Source organism: Oncorhynchus keta, chromosome 17, assembly GCF_023373465.1.
Source record: "Oncorhynchus keta strain PuntledgeMale-10-30-2019 chromosome 17, Oket_V2, whole genome shotgun sequence".
Lineage (NCBI taxonomy): Eukaryota > Metazoa > Chordata > Actinopteri > Salmoniformes > Salmonidae > Oncorhynchus > Oncorhynchus keta.
The window spans coordinates 59535662-59560769 of record NC_068437.1 but is presented as its reverse complement, the minus strand read 5'-3'; the positions used below and the strand labels follow the sequence as shown (position 1 = coordinate 59560769).

At 44.4% G+C, this 25108-nt stretch overlaps 1 protein-coding gene across 1 annotated transcript in view; it reads left to right on the top strand.

The window, feature by feature from the left end:
- LOC118381918 (protein phosphatase 1 regulatory subunit 12A-like) overlaps window positions 1–25108 on the top strand; it is a 112099-nt gene that overhangs the window by 38674 nt on the left and 48317 nt on the right. Inside the window, exons 6-13 of the mRNA XM_052467054.1 lie at window positions 1201–1275; window positions 2634–2719; window positions 4013–4221; window positions 4922–5031; window positions 5634–5867; window positions 8759–8841; window positions 9504–9590; window positions 24884–24991. Of these exons, the coding sequence (XP_052323014.1) occupies window positions 1201–1275; window positions 2634–2719; window positions 4013–4221; window positions 4922–5031; window positions 5634–5867; window positions 8759–8841; window positions 9504–9590; window positions 24884–24991 (992 nt within the window). The remainder of the gene's footprint in view (window positions 1–1200; window positions 1276–2633; window positions 2720–4012; window positions 4222–4921; window positions 5032–5633; window positions 5868–8758; window positions 8842–9503; window positions 9591–24883; window positions 24992–25108) is intronic.

Genomic DNA, 25108 nt, shown 5'->3' with positions numbered 1-25108 from the left:
TATCGAAAAGGAAGGAAAATGAATGGTGGAAAAACGATTGGAAGCGTTTCCCTGTTTGGCCGCTAGGTTTTATGGGTATTATGACACCTCCAGTCTGGGGTTGTATTAGTCTCCCTATGTGCCCAGACACGGAGCATCTCAATCACGCTGAGTATGTAACGGCTCATGCAATGTAATCACATCTATACTACATGCTGACTCAGCAGTATTGTTCACATAAATGGAACCCTATTCCCTATATAGTGCACTACTTTAGACCAGAGCCCTATAGAACCCTATTCCCTAATAGTGCACTACTTTAGACCAGAGCCTTATAGAACCCTATTCTCTATATAGTACACTACTTTAGACCAGAGCCTTATAGAACCCTATTCTCTATATAGTGCACTACTTTAGACCAGAGCCTTATAGAACCCTATTCTCTATATAGTGCACTACTTTAGACCAGAGCCCTATAGAACCCTATTCTCTATATAGTGCACTACTTTAGACCAGAGCCTTATAGAACCCTATTCTCTATATATTGCACTACTTTAGACCAGAGCCTTATAGAACCCTATTCTCTATATAGTGCACTACTTTAGACCAGAGCCTTATAGAACCCTATTCTCTATATATTGCACTACTTTAGACCAGAGCCTTATAGAACCCTATTCTCTATACAGTGCACTACTTTAGACCAGAGCCTTATAGAACCCTATTCTCTATATAGTGCACTACTTTAGACCAGAGCCCTATAGAACCCTATTCTCTATATAGTGCACTACTTTAGACCAGAGCCCTATAGAACCCTATTCCCTATACATAGTGCACTACTTTAGACCAGAGCCCTATAGAACCCTATTCCCTATACATAGTGCACTACTTTAGACCAGAACCCTATTCCCTATACATAGTGCACTACTTTAGACCAGAGCCCTATAGAACCCTATTCCCTATACATAGTGCACTACTTTAGACCAGAGCCTTATAGAACCCTATTCCCTATATAGCGCACTACTTATAGCGCACTACTAAAGTAGTGTATTATCCAGGGAATAGGGTGCCATTTTGGACACTCATAATGTCAATGCACTAAATGCACTCATAATGTCAATGCACTAAATGTCCTTGTTCTAGGGACAAACCCCCTAGAAGTAGCAGATGACACTCTAGTGGACTCTTGTGCTCTACATTAAACCATGTGTGTCCTTGTTCTAGGGACAAACCCCTCTAGAAGTAGCAGATGACACCCTAGTGGACACTCTGGAGGAGCTGACAAAGAAACAAAATTCTGTAAGTCTCTGTCGCCGTCCTAATGGCATCCTATGCCCTATTAAAGTGCACTGCTATTAATATAAAATATATTCTTGATTTATTTAACTTTTTTTGTGTTACTACATGATTCCATGTGTGTTATTTCATAGTGTTGATGTCTCCACTATTCTACAATTTTATAAAATAGTCTAACTAAAGGGAAACACTTGAATGAGTAGGTGTGTCCAAACTTTCACTGGTACTGTATGTCTTCCTGTATATTTACTCTGTATATTTACTCTGTATTTGTCTTCCTGTATATTTACTCTGTATATGTCTTCCTGTATATTTACTCAGTATGTCTTCCTGTATATTTACTCAGTATGTCTTCCTGTATATTTACTCTGTATATGTCTTCCTGTATATTTACTCTGTATATTTACTCTGTATATGTCTTCCTGTATATTTACTCTGTATATGTCTTCCTGTATATTTACTCTTTATATTTACTCTGTATATGTCTTCCTGTATATTTACTCTGTATGTGTCTTCCTGTATATTTACTCTGTATATGTCTTCCTGTATATTTACTCTGTATATTTACTCTGTATATTTACTCTGTATATGTCTTCCTGTATATTTACTCTGTATATTTACTCTGTATATGTCCTCCTGTATATTTACTCTGTATATTTACTCTGTATATGTCTTCCTGTATATTTACTCTGTATATTTACTCTGTATATTTACTCTGTATATTTACTCTGTATATGTCTTCCTGTATATTTACTCTGTATATTTACTCTGTATATGTCTTCCTGTATATTTACTCTGTATATTTACTCTGTATATGTCTTCCTGTATATTTATTCTGTATATATACTCAGTATATGTCTTCCTGTATATTTACTCAGTATATCTTCCTGTATATTTACTCTGTATATTTACTCTGTATATGTCTTCCTGTATATTTACTCAGTATATGTCTTCCTGTATATTTACTCTGTATATTTACTCTGTATATGTCTTCCTGTATATTTACTCAGTATATGTCTTCCTGTATATTTACTCAGTTTATCTTCCTGTATATTTACTCTGTATATTTACTCTGTATATTTACTCTGTATATGTCTTCCTGTATATTTACTCAGTATATGTCTTCCTGTATATTTACTCAGTATGTCTTCCTATATATTTACTCTGTATATTTACTCTGTATATCTTCCTGTATATTTACTCTGTATATCTTCCTGTGTATTTACTCTGTATATTTACTCTGTATATTTACTCAGTATGTCTTCCTGTATATTTACTCTGTATATTTACTCTGTATATGTCTTCCTGTATATTTACTCTGTATATTTACTCTGTATATGTCCTCCTGTATATCTCTCTAGCTGCGTACAGAAAAAGCCAAGCTGTCCCAGCCTCCTGTCATCGAGACCAGCCCTCCTATCAATATGGCATCGGTTCGACCACGCAAGTCAGTGCCCCAGCATGTCTGTTGTCTGTTACCCACCTAGGAATCACTGATACAGAACCACAGACGTAGCTTAGTGTGTTACTGATATGAGCCAAGAGAATCAGACAGGTCTTTTACCCACCTGACACCTCTCTACCAATAGAATCAGACTGTCTGTTACCCACCTGACACCTCTCTACCAATAGAATCAGACTGTCTGTTACCTACCTGACACCTCTCTACCAATAGAATCAGACTGTCTGTTACCCATCTGACACCTCTCTACCAATAGAATCACACTGTCTGTTACCCACCTGACACCTCTCTACCAATAGAATGACACTGTCTGTTACCTACCTGACACCTCTCTACCAATAGAATCACACTGTCTGTTACCTACCTGACACCTCTCTACCAATAGAATCACACTGTCTGTTACCCACCTGACACCTCTCTACCAATAGAATCACACTGTCTGTTACCTACCTGACACCTCTCTACCAATAGAATCAGACTGTCTGTTACCAAGCTGACACCTCTCTACCAATATAATCACACTGTCTGTTACCTACCTGACACCTCTCTACCAATAGAATCACACTGTCTGTTACCTACCTGACACCTCTCTACCAATATAATCACACTGTCTGTTACCCACCTGACACCTCTCTACCAATAGAATCACACTGTCTGTTACCTACCTGACACCTCTCTACCAATAGAATCAGACTGTCTGTTACCCAGCTGACACCTCTCTACCAATATAATCACACTGTCTGTTACCTACCTGACACCTCTCTACCAATAGAATCACACTGTCTGTTACCCACCTGACACCTCTCTACCAATAGAATCACACTGTCTGTTACCCACCTGCCACCTCTCTACCAATAGAATCACACTGTCTGTTACCCACCTGACACCTCTCTACCAATAGAATCACACTGTCTGTTACCCACCTGACACCTCTCTACCAATAGAATCACACTGTCTGTTACCTACCTGACACCTCTCTATCAATAGAATCAGACACCATTGTTATGTACAGTGATGGCCTGGTCATCCAATAGTATTCATATATTTAAGCTGTCCTTCAGTCTCCCACACAGGATCCAGTTACAGTCCAAATCCTGGTTTTGTTTGTTGTTTACACACACACACACACACACACACACACACACACACACACACACACACACACACACACACACACACACACACACACACACACACACACACGGATCGTCTTCGCCCTTAGTGATCACCGTCACTGATTGGTTCCTCCATGCCTACCTGTCATCCTCTCCCCTGCAGGACCTCAATCTCTCGTATGAGCAGCCGGGAGAAGATCTGCCTCCACGAGAGGGAGAAGCACCCTCCCCCTGCCCTGACCAGCAGCCCTGCTGAGGATGAGGATGAGGACGGGGTACAGACTCAGCATGGGACACAGGGACAGGCCCAAGCCTCCAGCAGCTCCAGTTCAGAAGAAGAGGAGGACGAGTCTGAGAGCGATGCAGAATCAGGTGAGAGACTGAGAGAAAATGAATTTTCCCTGGTGTCCATTTCAGCCTAGTCCATTCATGAAGTAACATTTGAGTTTACTGAATTGAAACGGACCTAAACCCTGTCATGACGGATGCCTTAAAGACTGAAACCCAATGTGGAGTTGTTCTATTGTAGAGAATAATGTGGAGTTGTTCTATTGTAGAGAATCATGTGGAGTTGTTCTATTGTAGAGAATCATGTGGAGTTGTTCTATTGTAGTGAATCATGTGGACTTGTTCTATTGTAGAGAATCATGTGGAGTTGTTCTATTGTAGAGAATAATGTGGAGTTGTTCTATTGTAGAGAATCATGTGGAGTTGTTCTATTGTAGAGAATCATGTGGAGTTGTTCTATTGTAGAGAATCATGTGGAGTTGTTCTATTGTAGAGAATAATGTGGAGTTGTTCTATTGTAGAGAATAATGTGGAGTTGTTCTATTGTAGAGAATAATGTGGAGTTGTTCTATTGTAGAGAATAATGTGGAGTTGTTATATTGTAGAGAATAATGTGGAGTTGTTCTATTGTAGAGAATCATGTGGAGTTGTTCTATTGTAGAGAATAATGTGGAGTTGTTATATTGTAGAGAATAATGTGGAGTTGTTCTATTGTAGAGAATCATGTGGAGTTGTTCTATTGTAGAGAATCATGTCATTAACTGGCTGTTGGTGATTGTTGCAGAGAAAGCCAAAAACCGAGAGATCATCAACAACTTGAACAACAAACGCAACAGCTCCTCCCCCCACGCTACCTCCATGGCAACCAGCACTTCAGGAAACACCGTCAAAAAGGTATGTTTCTGTTGGTGTTTGAACACCAGAATGCTGGGTAGGGTAGCTATGACTTGGTATCTCCCTGTTCTGTTGGTGTTTGAACACCAAAATGCTGGGTAGGGTAGCTATGACTTGGTATCTCCCTGGTCTGTTGGTGTTTGAACACCAGAATGCTGGGTAGGGTAGCTATGACTTGGTATCTCCCTGTTCTGTTGGTGTTTTAACGCCAAAATGCTGGGTAGGGCAGCTATGACTTGGTATCTCCCTGTTCTGTTGGTGTTTGAACGTCAGAATGCTGGGTAGGGTAGCTATGACTTGGTATCTCCCTGTTCTGTTGGTGTTTGAACACCAGAATGCTGGGTAGGGCAGCTATGACTTGGTATCTCCCTGTTCTGTTGGTGTTTGAACACCAGAATGCTGGGTAGGGCAGCTATGACTTGGTATCTCCCTGGTGACGGAGTCAGTTACGGCCTGGAGGGGGGGACTCAGATGAACAACCTGTGCACTCTGCTATTGACTATTTAAAATTATTTGGTAAATTGTCTTTTATTACCTCTATTGGCAGGTCATTAATCTGAGTTGATTTGATCAGTGAATCGTACATCTCTCTCCTTCTGCAGCAGGACCCAGGGAAGCCCCCAGCCCCAGAGGCATCACTTAGCTCAGCCCCTGGTGCGGCCCCTGGCTCCTGGAGGACCTCTCTTCGTAAAGCAGGCAGCTCCGTGACCCTGGGGCCTTCAGGTACCACCGACCCAAGTCAGGAGTCCACCCGCGGGGCGCCTGAGTCGGGCCTGGGTATGATCCGCTCTGCCTCCAGCCCACGCCTCAGCTCTGACACCAGTACAGACACAAAGGTACTGGAACCAGACCACATTGATGGTAAAAACACACCTTTAAAAGGTACTGGAGCTTCACAGGCTGAGAATTATTGGTGACAACTGTTGATTCTTTGCAGATACAGCACAGGATCATTACAGGGTGAATTTAAGTTGTATTCCCTTGATTCCTCTCCTCATTGTATTCCCTTGATTCCTCTCCTCATTTCCTTCACGAAACAACCTCCAATCTATTTAGAGAAGTAGGCAAGGAGAGAGGACACAAGGAATCAAGGAAATACAACTACATCTTAGACTGGACCAACTACATCACTACTGTCCTCTTAGACTGGACCAACGACATCACTACTGTCCTCTTAGACTGGACCATCTACATCACTACTGTCCTCTTAGACTGGACCAACGACATCACTACTGTCCTCTTAGACTGGACCATCTACATCACTACTGTCCTCTTAGACTGGACCATCTACATCACTACTGTCCTCTTAGACTGGACCATCTACATCACTACTGTCCTCTTAGACTGGACCAACGACATCACTACTGTCCTCTTAGACTGGACCATCTACATCACTACTGTCCTCTTAGACTGGACCATCTACATCACTACTGTCCTCTTAGACTGGACCAACTACATCACTACTGTCCTCTTAGACTGGACCATCTACATCACTACTGTCCTCTTAGACTGGACCATCTACATCACTACTGTCCTCTTAGACTGGACCATCTACATCACTACTGTCCTCTTAGACTGGACCATCTACATCACTACTGTCCTCTTAGACTGGACCATCTACATCACTACTGTCCTCTTAGACTGGACCATCTACATCACTACTGTCCTCTTAGACTGGACCATCTACATCACTACTGTCCTCTTAGACTGGACCATCTACATCACTACTGTCCTCTTAGACTGGACCAACTACATCACTACTGTCCTCTTAGACTGGACCAACTACATCACTACTGTCCTCTTAGACTGGACCAACTACATCACTACTGTCCTCTTAGACTGGACCATCTACATCACTACTGTCCTCTTAGACTGGACCATCTACATCACTACTGTCCTCTTAGACTGGACCAACTACATCACTACTGTCCTCTTAGACTGGACCATCTACATCACTACTGTCCTCTTAGACTGGACCATCTACATCACTACTGTCCTCTTAGACTGGACCAACTACATCACTACTGTCCTCTTAGACTGGACCAACTACATCACTACTGTCCTCTTAGACTGGACCAACTACATCACTACTGTCCTCTTAGACTGGACCATCTACATCACTACTGTCCTCTTAGACTGGACCAACTACATCACTACTGTCCTCTTAGACTGGACCATCTACATCACTACTGTCCTCTTAGACTGGACCAACTACATCACTACTGTCCTCTTAGACTGGACCATCTACATCACTACTGTCCTCTTAGACTGGACCAACTACATCACTACTGTCCTCTTAGACTGGACCAACTACATCACTACTGTCCTCTTAGACTGGACCATCTACATCACTACTGTCCTCTTAGACTGGACCATCTACATCACTACTGTCCTCTTAGACTGGACCATCTACATCACTACTGTCCTCTTAGACTGGACCAACTACATCACTACTGTCCTCTTAGACTGGACCAACTACATCACTACTGTCCTCTTAGACTGGACCAACTACATCACTACTGTCCTCTTAGACTGGACCAACTACATCACTACTGTCCTCTTAGACTGGACCATCTACATCACTACTGTCCTCTTAGACTGGACCATCTACATCACTACTGTCCTCTTAGACTGGACCATCTACATCACTACTGTCCTCTTAGACTGGACCATCTACATCACTATTGTCCTCTTAGACTGGACCATCTACATCACTATTGTCCTCTTAGACTGGACCATCTACATCACTATTGTCCTCTTAGACTGGACCATCTACATCACTACTGTCCTCTTAGACTGGACCATCTACATCACTACTGTCCTCTTAGACTGGACCATCTACATCACTACTGTCCTCTTAGACTGGACCATCTACATCACTACTGTCCTCTTAGACTGGACCATCTACATCACTACTGTCCTCTTAGACTGGACCATCTACATCACTACTGTCCTCTTAGACTGGACCAACGACATCACTACTGTCCTCTTAGACTGGACCATCTACATCACTACTGTCCTCTTAGACTGGACCATCTACATCACTACTGTCCTCTTAGACTGGACCAACTACATCACTACTGTCCTCTTAGACTGGACCAACTACATCACTACTGTCCTCTTAGACTGGACCATCTACATCACTACTGTCCTCTTAGACTGGACCATCTACATCACTACTGTCCTCTTAGACTGGACCAACGACATCACTACTGTCCTCTTAGACTGGACCATCTACATCACTACTGTCCTCTTAGACTGGACCAACTACATCACTACTGTCCTCTTAGACTGGACCATCTACATCACTACTGTCCTCTTAGACTGGACCAACTACTGTCCTCACTGGACCATCTACATCACTCCTGTCCTCTTAGACTGAACCATCTACATCACTACTGTCCTCTTAGACTGGACCATCTACATCACTACTGTCCTCTTAGACTGGACCATCTACATCACTACTGTCCTCTTAGACGGGACCATCTACATCACTACTGTCCTCTTAGACTGGACCATCTACATCACTACTGTCCTCTTAGACGGGACCATCTACATCACTACTGTCCTCTTAGACTGGACCATCTACATCACTCCTGTCCTCTTAGACTGGACCATCTACATCACTCCTGTCCTCTTAGACTGGACCATCTAGTTAGTAGTGATATGTTTGAAACTATTCATAGCTAGATATTGATAGATCATCAAACGTCCTTGTACTTTTCAGGAACCCAGGACTGCCAGAGTGAACCCCAGTCCAACCAGACGTCTCTTCAGTATACCAGACAGCAACCCAGACAGCACTATCAGGTGGGCTCAGCTTGCCTCACATGATGCTGTCACGTACCACAGTATGGAATGGAAATGAAAGGCTGCTCATCGGCTTCACTGTGTGTGTGTGGCTGAGTGCGTTTGTGAGAATAGCTAAACAGGTTTTGAGCTTCACTGCATCACCCCCACCCTCTTTCTCCCTCCCCCTTTCCATCTTTCTCTTTCACAATCTCTCTCTCCACCCTCTCTCTCCCCCCTCCTTATCACTCTCTTTCTCCACCTCTTTCTCTCTGCCCCTCTCTCGCCATTTCTCTCTCCCCCTTCCTTATCTCTCTCCCCCCTCTCTCTATCTCTTACACCCCTCCTCTCTCCCTCTCTCTCAGCTGGCTGAGTCTTGGCACCTCTTACACCCCTCCTCCTCTCTCTCTCTCCCTCTCTCTCAGCTGGTTGAGTCTTGGCATCTCTTACACCCCTCCTCCTCTCTCCCTCTCTCTCAGCTGGCTGAGTCGTAGCACCTCTTACACCCCTCCTCTCTCCCTCTCTCTCAGCTGGTTGAGTCGTAGCACCTCTTACACCCCTCCTCTCTCCCTCTCTCTCAGCTGGTTGAGTCGTAGCACCTCTTACACCCCTCCTCTCTCCCTCTCTCTTAGCTGGCTGAGTCGTAGCACCTCTTACACCCCTCCTCTCTCCCTCTCTCTCAGCTGGCTGAGTCGTAGTGCCTCTTACACCCGCCGCCTCAATACCACAGGATGTGATCTCAGTAGCTCCACCCCCTCCTTGCCTCTCAGGTATGTCCGACAGCCTTGGCTCCATCCGTCGGTGTGTCTTCTGGTTGAAGTGTGAATGTCCCGTTCTGTGGTGTTTGTGTGTTCAGTATTGTCACTGGATGTCTCCTGAATATTATGTTCATTCCGCCTTTCTTTAACCAGGTTCAGACACGAAACTCCACTTGGTTGGTTGAACCATTTGTTAGATGAGATTGAAATACACGCAGTACGTTAGAGCGTGGCCTGTAGACTCTGCTCTCTCTCGCTGCCAGAACATGCATCGAGTTAAGATGATAGTAAATCCAGGCAGAGAACAAGGTATTATGTACCAACATCCTGCAGGATGGCAAACCAGAACCTAACAGGAAGGTGGCAAAGCAGAAAACAGACATGTATGTTAGAGCAATACAGGATACACCAGGATACACCAGGACATATTCAGGATACACCAGGACATAGCCAGGATACACCAGGGACATAGCCAGGATACACCAGGGACATAGCCAGGATACACCAGGGACATAGCCAGGATACACCAGGGACATAGCCAGGATACACCAGGGACATAGCCAGGATACACCAGGGACATAGCCAGGATACACCAGGGACATAGCCAGGATACACCAGGGACATAGCCAGGATACACCAGGGACATAGCCAGGATACACCAGGATACAGCCAGGATACACCAGGGACATAGCCAGGATACACCAGGGACATAGCCAGGATACACCAGGGACATAGCCAGAATACACCAGGGACATAGCCAGGATACACCAGGATACACCAGGATACACCAGGGACATAGCCAGGATACACCAGGACATAGCCAGGATACACCAGGATACACCAGGGACAGGGACATAGCCAGGATACACCAGGTCAGGATACACCAGGATATGCCAGGAACATAGCCAGGATACACCAGGACATAGATAGGATACACCAGGGACATAGCCAGGATACACCAGGATACACCAGGACATAGATAGGATACACCAGGGACATAGATAGGATACACCAGGGACATAGCTAGGATACACCGGGACATAGCCAGGATACACCGGGATACACCAGGACATAGATAGGATACACCAGGGACATAGCCAGGATACACCAGGATACACCAGGACATAGATAGGATACACCAGGGACATAGATAGGATACACCAGGGACATAGCTAGGATACACCGGGACATAGCCAGGATACACCGGGATACACCAGGACATAGATAGGATACACCAGGGACATAGCCAGGATACACCAGGATACACCAGGGACATAGCCAGGATACACCAGGATACACCAGGACATAGATAGGATACACCAGGGACATAGCCAGGATACACCAGGATACACCAGGACATAGATAGGATACACCAGGGACATAGCCAGGATACACCAGGGACATAGCCAGGATACACCAGGACATAGCCAGGATACACCAGGGACATAGCCAGGATACACCAGGGACATAGCCAGGATACACCAGGACATAGCCAGGATACACCAGGGACATAGCCAGGATACACCAGGATACACCAGGACATAGATAGGATACACCAGGGACATAGATAGGATACACCAGGGACATAGCTAGGATACACCAGGGACATAGCTAGGATACACCAGGGACATAGCCAGGATACACCAGGATACACCAGGGACATAGCCAGGATACACCAGGGACATAGCCAGGATACACCAGGGACATAGCCAGGATACACCAGGATACACCAGGATACACCAGGGACATAGCCAGGATACACCAGGGACATAGCCAGGATACACCAGGGACATAGCCAGAATACACCAGGGACATAGCCAGGATACACCAGGATACACCAGGATACACCAGGGACATAGCCAGGATACACCAGGACATAGCCAGGATACACCAGGATACACCAGGATACACCAGGGACATAGCCAGGATACACCAGGGACATTGCCATGATACACCAGGGACATAGCTAGGATACACCGGGACATAGCCAGGATACACCGGGACATAGCCAGGATACACCAGGATACACCAGGATACACCAGGGACATAGCCAGGATACACCAGGATACACCAGGACATAGATAGGATACACCAGGGACATAGCCAGGATACACCAGGGACATAGCCAGGATACACCAGGACATAGCCAGGATACACCAGGGACATAGCCAGGATACACCAGGGACATAGCCAGGATACACCAGGACATAGCCAGGATACACCAGGGACATAGCCAGGATACACCAGGATACACCAGGACATAGATAGGATACACCAGGGACATAGATAGGATACACCAGGGACATAGCTAGGATACACCAGGGACATAGCCAGGATACACCAGGATACACCAGGGACATAGCCAGGATACACCAGGACATAGCCAGGATACACCAGGGACATAGATAGGATACACCAGGGACATAGCCAGGATACACCAGGGACATAGCCAGGATACACCAGGGCATAGCCAGGATACACCAGGGACATAGCCAGGATACAGCAGGGACATAGCCAGGATACACCAGGGCATAGCCAGGATACACCAGGGACATAGCCAGGATACACCAGGGCATAGCCAGGATACACCAGGGACATAGTCAGGATACACCAGGACATAGCCAGGATACACCAGGGACATAGCCAGGATACACCAGGACATAGTCAGGATACACCAGGGACATAGCCAGGATACACCAGGGACATAGCCAGGATACACCAGGGACATAGCCAGGATACACCAGGGACATAGCCAGGATACACCAGGGCATAGCCAGGATACACCAGGGACATAGTCAGGATACACCAGGGACATAGCCAGGATACACCAGGACATAGCCAGGATACACCAGGACATAGCCAGGATACACCAGGGACATAGTCAGGATACACCAGGGACATAGCCAGGATACACCAGGGACATAGCCAGGATATGCCAGGAACATAGCCAGGATACACCAGGATCACAATGGACATAGCCAGGATACACCAGGGCACAGCCAGGACATAGCCAGGATACACCAGGATACACCGGGACATAGCCAGGATACACCAGGGCACAGCCAGGATACGCCAGGGACATAGCCAGGATACACCAGGATACACCAGGATACACCAGGGACATAGCCAGGATACACCAGGGACATAGCCAGGATACACCAGGGACATAGCCAGGATACACCAGGGCATAGCCAGGATACACCAGGGCACAGCCAGGATACACCAAGATACACCAGGGACATAGCCAGGATACACCAGGACATAGCCAGGATATGCCAGGAACATAGCCAGGATACACCAGGATCACCAGGGACATAGCCAGGACATAGCCAGGATACACCAGGGACATAGCCAGGATACACCAGGGACATAGCCAGGATACACCAGGGACATAGCCAGGATACACCAGGGACATAGTCAGGATACACCAGGGACATAGCCAGGATACACCAGGGACATAGCCAGGATACACCAGGACATAGCCAGGATACACCAGGACATAGCCAGGATATGCCAGGAACATAGCCAGGATACACCAGGATCACCAGGGACATAGCCAGGACATAGCCAGGATACACCAGGGACATAGCCAGGATACACCAGGGACATAGTCAGGATACACCAGGGACATAGTCAGGATACACCAGGGACATAGCCAGGATACACCAGGGACATAGTCAGGATACACCAGGGACATAGTCAGGCACCAGGGACATATGGACATAGCCAGGATACACCAGGGAATATAGCCAGGATACACCAGGGACATAGAATATGAGGATACACCAGGGACATAGTCAGGATACACCAGGGACATAGTCAGGATACATAGGGACATAGTCAGATACACCAGGGCACAGCCAGGATATGCAAGATACACCAGGGACATAGCCAGGATACACCAGGACATAGGGGATATGCCAGGGAATATAGCCAGGATACACCAGGATCACCAGGGACATAGCCAGGACTAGCCAGGATACACCAGGGACATAGCCAGGATAGATCAGGGTTATAGCAGGATACACCAGGGAATATGCTATAGATCAGGGGTTATAGTCAGGATACATAGGGACTAGTAGATCACCAGGGTTATGCTGTACACCAGGGACATAGCCAGGATAGATCAGGGACATAGTCAGGATACACCAGGGACATATGCCAGGTAGACCAGGGAATATGCTGTATGCCTGCTGTAGGGGAATATGCTGTAGATCAGGGGTTATGCTGATCAGGGGTTATGCTGTAGATCAGGGGTTATGCTGTAGGGAATATGCTATAGATCAGGGGTTATGCTGTAGGGAATATGCTGTAGATCAGGGGTTATGCTGTAGGGAATATGCTGTAGATCAGGGGTTATGCTGTAGGGAATATGCTGTAGATCAGGGGTTATGCTGTAGGGAATATGCTGTAGATCAGGGGTTATGCTGTAGATCAGGGGTTATGCTGTAGATCAGGGGTTATGCTGTAGGGAATATGCTGTAGATCAGGGGTTATGCTGTAGGGAATATGCTGTAGATCAGGGGTTATGCTGTAGGGAATATGCTGTAGGGAATATGCTGTAATGAATATGCTATAGATCAGGGGTTATGCTGTAGGGAATATGCTTGCTGTAGGGAATATGCTGTAGATCAGGGGTTATGCTGTAGGGAATATGCTGTAGATCAGGGGTTATGCTGTAGGGAATATGCTGTAGATCAGGGGTTATGCTGTAGGGAATATGCTGTAGATCAGGGGTTATGCTGTAGATCAGGGGTTATGCTGTAGGGAATATGCTGTAGATCAGGGGTTATGCTGTAGATCAGGGGTTATGCTGTAGGGAATATGCTGTAGATCAGGGGTTATGCTGTAGGGAATATGCTGTAGATCAGGGGTTATGCTGTAGGGAATATGCTGTAGATCAGGGGTTATGCTGTAGGGAATATGCTGTAGATCAGGGGTTATGCTGTAGATCAGGGGTTATGCTGTAGATCAGGGGTTATGCTGTAGATCAGGGGTTATGCTGTAGGGAATATGCTGTAGATCAGGGGTTATGCTGTAGGGAATATGCTGTAGATCAGGGGTTATGCTGTAGGGAATATGCTGTAGATCAGGGGTTATGCTGTAGGGAATATGCTGTAGATCAGGGGTTATGCTGTAGGGAATATGCTGTAGATCAGGGGTTATGCTGTAGATCAGGGGTTATGCTGTAGATCAGGGGTTATGCTGTAGGGAATATGCTGTAGATCAGGGGTTATGCTGTAGGGAATATGCTATAGATCAGGGGTTATGCTGTAGGGAATATGCTGTAGATCAGGGGTTATGCTGTAGGGAATATGCTGTAGATCAGGGTTATGCTGTAGGGAATATGCTGTAGATCAGGGGTTATGCTGTAGATCAGGGGTTATGCTGTAGATCAGGGAATATGCTGTAGATCAGATCAGGGGTTATGCTGTAGGGATCAGATCAGGGGTTATGCTGGGGTTAGGGGTTGCTGTAGAATATGCTGTAGATCAGGGGTTATGCTGTAGGGAATATGCTGTAGATCAGGGGTTATGCTGTAGATCAGGGGTTATGCTGTAGATCAGGGGTTATGCTGTAGGGAATATGCTGTAGATCAGGGGTTATGCTGTAGGGAATATGCTGTAGATCAGGGGTTATGCTGTAGGGAATATGCTGTAGATCAGGGGTTATGCTGTAGGGAATATGCTGTAGATCAGGGGTTATGCTGTAGGGAATATGCTGTAGATCAGGGGTTATGCTGTAGATCAGGGGTTATGCTGTAGGGAATATGCTGTATCAGGGGTTATGCTGTAGGGAATATGCTAGATCAGGGGATCAGGGGTTATGCTATGAATATGCTGTAGATCAGGGGTTATGCTGTAGATCAGGGGTTATGCTGTAGATCAGGGGTTATGCTGTAGATCAGGGGTTATGCTGTAGGGAATATGCTGTAGATCAGGGGTTATGCTGTAGGGAATATGCTGTAGATCAGGGGTTATGCTGTAGGGAATATGCTGTAGATCAGGGGTTATGCTGTAGGGAATATGCTGTAGATCAGGGGTTATGCTGTAGATCAGGGGTTATGCTGTAGATCAGGGGTTATGCTGTAGATCATGCTGTAGATCAGCGGTTATGCTGTAGGGAATATGCTGTAGATCAGGGGTTATGCTGTAGATCAGGGGTTATGCTGTAGGGAATATGCTGTAGATCAGGGGTTATGCTGTAGATCAGGGGTTATGCTGTAGGGAATATGCTGTAGATCAGGGGTTATGCTGTAGATCAGCGGTTATGCTGTAGATCAGGGGTTACGCTGTAGGGAATATGCTGTAGATCAGGGGTTATGCTGTAGGGAATATGCTGTAGATCAGGGGTTATGGTAGGGAATATGCTGTAGATCAGGGGTTATGCTGTAGGGAATATGCTGTAGATCAGGGGTTATGCTGAATAGATCAGGGGTTATGCTGTAGGGAATATGCTGTAGATCAGGGGTTATGCTGTAGGGAATATGCTGTAGATCAGGGGTTATGCTGTAGGGAATATGCTGTAGATCAGGAATATGCTGTAGATCAGGGGGTTATGCTGTAGATCAGGGGTTATGCTGTAGATCAGGGGTTATGCTGTAGATCAGGGTTATGCTGTAGGGAATATGCTGTAGATCAGGGGTTATGCTGTCAGGGGTTAGATCAGGGGTTATGCTGTAGGGAATATGCTGTAGATCAGGGGTTATGCTGTAGGGAATATGCTGTAGATCAGGGGTTATGCTGTAGGGAATATGCTGTAGATCAGGGGTTATGCTGTAGGGAATATGCTGTAGGGAATAGGGGCTGTATCAGGGGTTATGCTGTAGAATATGCTATAGAGAATATGCTGTAGATCAGGGGTTATGCTGCTGTAGATCAGGGGTTATGCTGTAGGGAAAATATGCTGTAGATCAGGGGTTATGCTGTAGGGAATATGCTGTAGATCAGGGTTATGCTGTAGATCAGGGTTATGCTAGATCAGGGAATATGCTGTAGATCAGCGGTTATGCTGTAGGAATATGCTGTAGATCAGGGAATATGCTGTAGATCAGGGTTATGCTGTAGGAATATGCTGTAGATCAGGGGTTATGCTGTAGAATATGCTATAGATCAGGGGTTATGCTGTAGGGAATATGCAGGGGTTATGCTGTAGAGAAGGGGTTATGCTGTAGATCAGGGGTTATGCTGTAGGGTTATCAGGGGTTATGCTGTAGGGAATATGCTGTAGATCAGGGGTTATGCTGTAGATCAGGGGTTATGCTGTAGGGAATATGCTATAGATCAGGGGTTATGCTGTAGGGAATATGCTATAGATCAGGGGTTATGCTGTAGGGAATATGCTTGCTGTAGGGAATATGCTACAGAGAATATGCTGTAGGGAATATGCTATAGAGAATATGCTGTAGGGAATATGCTATAGAGAATATGCTGTAGGGAATATGCTGTAGGGAATATGCTGTAGAGAATATGCTGTAGGGAATATGCTATAGAGAATATGCTGTAGGAATATGCTGTAGGGGTTATGTTGTAGAAAATATGCTATAGAGAATATGCTGTAGGGAATATGCTATAGAGAATATGCTGTAGGGAATATGCTTTAGAGAATATGCTATAGAGAATATGCTGTAGGGAATATGCTATAGAGAATATGCTGTAGAGAATATGCTGTAGGGGTTATGTTGTAGAAAATATGCTGTAGAGAATATGCTGTAGAGAATATGCTGTAGGGAATATGCTTTAGAGAATATGCTATAGAGAATATGCTGTAGGGAATATGCTATAGAGAATATGCTGTAGAGAATATGCTGTAGAGAATATGCTGTAGGGGTTATGTTGTAGAGAATATGCTGTAGAGAATATGCTGTAGGGAATATGCTATAGAGAATATGCTGTAGGGAATATGCTATAGAGAATATGCTGTAGAGAATATGCTGTAGAGAATATGCTGTAGGGGTTATGTTGTAGAGAATATGCTGTAGAGAATATGCTGTAGGGGTTATGTTGTAGAGAATATGCTGTAGGGAATATGCTGTAGGGAATATGCTGTAGGGAATATGCTGTAGAGAATATGCTGTAGGAATATGCTGTAGGGAATATGCTGTAGAGAATATGCTGTAGAGAATATGCTGTAGGGAATATGCTGTAGGGAATATGCTGTAGGGAATATGCTGTAGAGGTTATGTTGTAGGGAATATGCTGTAGGGAATATGCTGTAGGGAATATGCTGTAGGAATATGCTGTAGGGAATATGCTGTAGGAATATGCTGAATATGCTGTAGGAATATGCTGTAGAGAATATGCTGGGAATATGCTGTAGGGAATATGCTGTAGGAATATGCTGAATAGGGAATATGCTGTAGGGAATATGCAGAGAATATGCTGTAGGAATATGCTAGAGAATATGCTGTAGAGAATATGCTATAGAGAATATGCTATAGAGAATATGCTATAGAGAATATGCTGTAGGGAATATGCTGTAGGGAATATGCTGTAGGGAATATGCTGTAGGGAATATGCTGTAGAGGTTATGTTGTAGGGAATATGCTGTAGGGAATATGCTGTAGGGAATATGCTGTAGAGAATATACTGTAGGGAATATGCTGTAGGGAATATGCTGTAGGGGTTATGTTGTAGAGAATATGCTGTAGGGAATATGCTGTAGAGAATATGCTGTAGAGAATATGCTGTATAGAATATGCTGTAGGGGTTATGTTGTAGAGAATATGCTGTAGGGAATATGCTGTAGGGAATATGCTGTAGGGATTATGCTGTAGGGAATATGCTGTAGGGAATATGCTATAGAGAATATGCTGTAGAGAATATGCTGTAGAGAATATGCTGTAGGGAATATGCTGTAGGGAATATGCTGTAGAGAATATGCTGTAGAGAATATGCTGTAGAGAATATGCTGTAGGGGTTATGTTGTAGAGAATATGCTATAGAGAATATGCTATAGAGAATATGCTATAGAGAATATGCTATAGAGAATATGCTGTAGAGAATATGCTGTAGAGAATATGCTGTAGGGAATATGCTGTAGGGAATATGCTATAGAGAATATGCTATAGAGAATATGCTATAGAGAATATGCTGTAGAGAATATGCTGTAGGGGTTATGTTGTAGAGAATATGCTGTAGGGAATATGCTGTAGAGAATATGCTATAGAGAATATGCTGTAGAGAATATGCTGTAGAGAATATGCTATAGAGAATATGCTGTAGAGAATATGCTGTAGAGAATATGCTGTAGGGAATATGCTGTAGAGAATATGCTGTAGGGGTTATGTTGTAGAGAATATGCTATAGAGAATATGCTGTAGAGAATATGCTATAGAGAATATGCTGTAGGGGTTATGCTGTAGACCAGGGGTTCCCAAACATTTTTGACCCACGACCTCATTTGTGACCCTCACCCATGTGAACAAAAATTATGTAATCAATGTTGACTTTTTATTTAAGGGCTGTGGTTGTCATTGAAAAACATTAACAGTATTTCTGATTGTCTTCTCTACAAATGGACCATAACTGCTATGAGTATCCCTCACAGCTAACGTCCAAAGGTTGGGGAGTTTCTGAGTCAGAGTTTCCTCTTGATTGCTAGAAATGGAATTACATTCTTTGTTTAACAGTGTTATCTGACAAAGGTATTGCTGTTAGTTTCTGTTCCTCTGCCTCCCCACTCATTGGTTTCACCATATCTATTGCGGACGGTAATATCAAAGTCTCTGCTATAGTGTGTGGTTTCATAGTGTAGCTAGTCATTCACCATGGGAATGATTCAATAGTGTAGCTAGTCATTCACCATGGGAATGATTCAATAGTGTGTAGTTTGATAGTGTAGCTAGTCATTCACCATAGGGAGTGATTCAATAGTGTGTAGTTTCATAGTGTAGCTAGTCATTCACCATGGGAGTGATTCAGTAGTGTGTAGTTTCATAGTGTAGCTAGTCATTCACCATAGGGAGTGATTCAATAGTGTGGTTTCATAGTGTAGCTAGTCAATAGTGTGTAGTTTCATAGTGTAGCTAGTCATTCACCATGGGAATGATTCAATAGTGTGGTTTCATAGTGTAGCTAGTCATTCACCATAGGAATGATTCAGTAGTGTGTAGTTTCATAGTGTAGCTAGTCATTCACCATGGGAATGATTCAATAGTGTGGTTTCATAGTGTAGCTAGTCATTCACCATAGGAGTGATTCAATAGTGTGGTTTCATAGTGTAGCTAGTCAATAGTGTGTAGTTTCATAGTGTAGCTAGTCATTCACCATGGGAATGATTCAATAGTGTGGTTTCATAGTGTAGCTAGTCATTCACCATAGGAATGATTCAGTAGTGTGTAGTTTCATAGTGTAGCTAGTCATTCACCATGGGAATGATTCAATAGTGTGGTTTCATAGTGTAGCTAGTCATTCACCATAGGAATGATTCAATAGTGTGGTTTCATAGTGTAGCTAGTCATTCACCATGGGAATGATTCAATAGTGTGGTTTCATAGTGTAGCTAGTCATTCACCATGGGAATGATTCAATAGTGTGGTTTCATAGTGTAGCTAGTCATTCACCATAGGAATGATTCAGTAGTGTGTGGTTTCATAGTGTAGCTAGTCATTCACCATGGGAGTGATTCAATAGTGTGTAGTTTCATAGTGTAGCTAGTCATTCACCATAGGGAGTGATTCAACAGTGTGTAGTTTCATAGTGTAGCTAGTCATTCACCATAGGGAGTGATTCAGTAGTGTGTAGTTTGATAGTGTAGCTAGTCATTCACCATGGGAATGATTCAATAGTGTGTGGTTTCATAGTGTAGCTAGTCATTCACCATGGGAATGATTCAGTAGTGTGTGGTTTCATAGTGTAGCTAGTCAATAGTGTGGTTTCATAGTGTAGCTAGTGATTCACCATGGGAATGATTCAGTAGTGTGGTTTGATAGTGTAGCTAGTCATTCACCATGGGAATGATTCAATAGTGTGTAGTTTCATAGTGTTGCTAGTCATTCACCATGGGAATGATTCAGTAGTGTGTAGTTTGATAGTGTTGCTAGTCAATAGTGTGTAGTTTGATAATGTAGCGAGTCATTCACCATGAGAATGATTCAGTAGTGTGGTTTGATAGTGTAGCTAGTCATTCACCATGAGAATGATTCAATAGTGTGTAGTTTGATAATGTAGCTAGTCATTCACCATGGGACTGGGACATGTTTCGTATTGCGTCAGATGGGAATATTGACGAATACGCTGATTCAGGTAGGTGTGCGAGTTCATTAGAACGTGCGTCGAAGATGTCGTTCCCATAGCAACGATAAAAACATTCCCTAACCAGAAACCGTGGATTGATGGCAGCATTGCGTGAAACTGAAAGCGCGAACCACTGCTTTTAATCAGGGCAAGGTGTCTGGCAACATGACTGAATACAAACAGTGCAGCTATTCCCTCCGCAAGGCTATTAAACAAGCTAAGCGTCAGTACAGAGACAAAGTGGAATCTCAATTCAACGGCTCAGACACAAGAGGCATGTGGCAGGGTCTACAGTCAATCACGGACTACAAGATGAAATCCAGCCCAGTCACGGACCAGGATGTCTTGCTCCCAGGCAGACTAAATAACTTTTTGCCCGCTTTGAGGACAATACAGTGCCACTGACACGATGGCCTGCAACGAAAACATGTGGTCTCTCCTTCACTGCAGCCGAGGTGAGTAAGACATTTAAACGTGTTAACCTCGCAAGGCTGCAGGCCCAGACGGCATCCCCAGCCGCGCCCTCAGAGCATGCAAGACCAGCTGGCCGGTGTGTGCTTTACGGACATATTCAATCAATCCCTATACCAGTCTGCTGTTCCCAGTTTGCTTCAAGAGGGCCACCATTGTTCCTGTTCCCAGAGAAAGCTAAGGTAACTGAGCTAAACGACTACCGCCCCGATAGCACTCACTTCCGTCATCATGAAGTGCTTTGAGAGACTAGTCAAGGACCATATCACCTCCACCCTACCTGACACCCTAGACCCACTCCAATTTGCTTTTGATTGGAGATGTTTAGGTCCACAGACGATGCAATCTCAACCACACTGCACACTGCCCTAACCCACCTGGACAAGAGGAATACCTATGTGAGAATGCTGTTCATCGACTACAGCTCGGCATTCAACACCATAGTACCCTCCAAGCTCGTCATCAAGCTCGAGACCCTGGGTCTCGACCCCATCACCCTGTGCAACTGGGTACTGGACTTCCTGACGGGAGTGCCCCCAGGTGGTGAGGGTAGGCATTCACAACATCTCCTCCCCGCTGATCCTCAACACGGGGCCCCACAATAGGTGCGTTCTGAGCCCTCTCCTGTACTCCCTGTTAGTTTCATACGACTGCGTGGTACGCACGCCTCCAACTCAATCATCAAGTTTGCGGATGACACAACAGTGGTAGGCTTGATTACCAACAACGCGAGTCGGCCTACAGGGAGGAGGTGAGGGCCCTCGGAGTGTGGTGTCAGGAAAATAACCTCACACTCAACGTCAACAAAACTAAGGAGATGATTGTGGACTTCAGGAAACAGCAGAGGGAACACCCCTATCCACATCGATGGAACAGTAGTGGAGAGGGTAGCTAGTTTTAAGTTCCTCTAGTCATACACATCACAGACAAACTGAATTGGTCCACTCACACTGACAGCGTGGGATTCAATAGTGATTCAATAGTGAAGAAGGCGCAGTAGCGCCTATTCAACCTCAGGAGGCTGAAGAAATTGGCTTGTCACCAAAAGCACTACAAAGTCTACAGATGCACAATCGAGAGCATCCTGGCGGGCTGTATCACCGCCTGGTAGCAACTGCTCCGCCCTCAACCGTAAGGCTCTCCAGAGGGTAGTGAGGACTGCACAACGCATCACCGGGGCAAACTACCTGCCCTCCAGGACACCTACACCACCCGTTGTTACAGGAAGGCCATAAAGATCATAGGACATCAACCACCAACCACTGCCTGTTCAATAGTGCTATCATCCAGAAGGCGAGGTCAGTACAGGTGCATCAAAGCTGGGACCGAGAGACTGAAAAACAGCTTCTATCTCAAGGCCATCAGACTGTTAAACAGCCACCACTAACAGTGTGAGTGGCTGCTGCCAACACACTGTCATTGACACTGACCCAACTCCAGCCATTTTAATAATGGGAATTGATGGGAATTATGTAAATATATCACTAGCCACTTTAAACAATGCTACCTTATATAATGTTACTTACCCACATTATTCATCTCATATGCATATGTATATACTGTACTCTACATCATCGACTGCATCCTTATGTAACACATGTATCACTAGCCAGTTTAACTATGCCACTTTGTTTACTTTGTCTACACACTCATCTCATATGTATATACTGATTCATACCATCTACTGTATGCTGCTCTGTACCATCACTCATTCATATATCCTTATGTACATATTCCTTATCCCCTTACACTGTGTATAAGACAGTAGTTTTGGAATTGTTAGTTAGATTACTTGTTGGTTATCACTGCATTGTCGGAACTAGAAGCACAAGCATTTCGCTACACTCGCATTTAACATCTGCTAACCATGTGTATGTGACAAATAAAATTTGATTTGATTTGATTTCATTTGAATGATTCAGTAGTGTGTAGTTTGATAGTGTAGCTAGTGATTCACTATGGGAATGATTCAATAGTGTGGTTTCATAGTGTAGCTAGTCATTCACCATGGGAATGATTCAATAGTGTGTGGTTTCATAGTGGTATAGGGCCTAGTCATTCACCGTGGGAATGATTCAATAGTGTGTGGTTTCATAGTGGTTTAGGGCCTAGTCATTCACCATGGGAATGATTCAATAGTGTGTGGTTTCATAGTGTAGCTAGTCATTCACCATGGGAATGATTCAGTAGTGTGTGGTTTCATAGTGTAGCTAGTCATTCACCATGGGAATGATTCAATAGTGTAGCTAGTCATTCACCATGGGAATGATTCAATAGTGTGTAGTTTGATAATGTAGCTAGTCATTCACCATGGGAATGATTCAGTAGTGTGTAGTTTGATAGTGTAGCTAGTGATTCACTATGGGAATGATTCAGTAGTGTGGTTTCATAGTGTAGCTAGTCATTCACCATGGGAATGATTCAATAGTGTAGCTAGTCATTCACCATGGGAATGATTCAATAGTGTGTGGTTTCATAGTGTAGCTAGTCATTCACCATGGGAATGATTCAGTAGTGTGTGGTTTCATAGTGTAGCTAGTCAATAGTGTGGTTTCATAGTGTAGCTAGTGATTCACCATGGGAATGATTCAGTAGTGTGGTTTGATAGTGTAGCTAGTCATTCACCATGGGAATGATTCAGTAGTGTGGTTTGATAGTGTAGCTAGTGATTCACCATGGGAATGATTCAGTAGTGTGTGGTTTCATAGTGTAGCTAGTCAATAGTGTGGTTTCATAGTGTAGCTAGTGATTCACCATGGGAATGATTCAGTAGTGTGGTTTGATAGTGTAGCTAGTGATTCACCATGGGAATGATTCAGTAGTGTGGTTTGATAGTGTAGCTAGTCATTCACCATGGGAATGATTCAGTAGTGTGTGGTTTCATAGTGTAGCTAGTCAATAGTGTGGTTTCATAGTGTAGCTAGTGATTCACCATGGGAATGATTCAGTAGTGTGGTTTGATAGTGTAGCTAGTGATTCACCATGGGAATGATTCAGTAGTGTGGTTTGATAGTGTAGCTAGTGATTCACCATGGGAATGATTCAGTAGTGTGTAGTTTCATAGTGTAGCTAGTGATTCACCATGGGAATGATTCAGTAGTGTGTGGTTTCATAGTGTAGCTAGTCAATAGTGTGGTTTTATAGTGTAGCTAGTGATTCACCATGGGAATGATTCAATAGTGTGTAGTTTCATAGTGTAGCTAGTCATTCACCATGGGAATGATTCAGTAGTGTGTGGTTTGATAGTGTAGCTAGTCATTCACCATGGGAATGATTCAGTAGTGTGTGGTTTCATAGTGTAGCTTAGTCATTCACCATGGGAATGATTCAGTAGTGTGGCCGTTAAATGTAATCTTTTAAATTGGAATCATTTTCATTTAGATGTTTTAAGTAAACCACATTTACATTCTTTTGAGATAGAAAGAAGATATTATAATATGTTTTTTAGTGTTTATATGTGTATCTTTTGGGGGCGGGGGGTTGCAAATTCTCCCACGACCCCCATTTTAATAGCAGTCGCGACCCCTGGTTTGGGAACCACTGCTGTGGGGAAGATGCTGTATTTATTATTGTCAACAAGTCTGGTTGTATTTCCAGCTCATCCTGTGGACGCAGACTGGATGACCCCACAGTGACCTCAACAACAGGAACTGGAAGTAGCTTCTCTGCTGGACTCAGTCGTCTCAACATCCTAGTGGCCCAGAGGTGGGTGATTGGCTCTTTCTCACGTCTTTCATTGATCTAAAAGAACTGACCAGGTGAACGCTAAAGCCTGATGACCAGGTTCCATCATGTACAGGACTAAGCCTGATGACCAGCTTC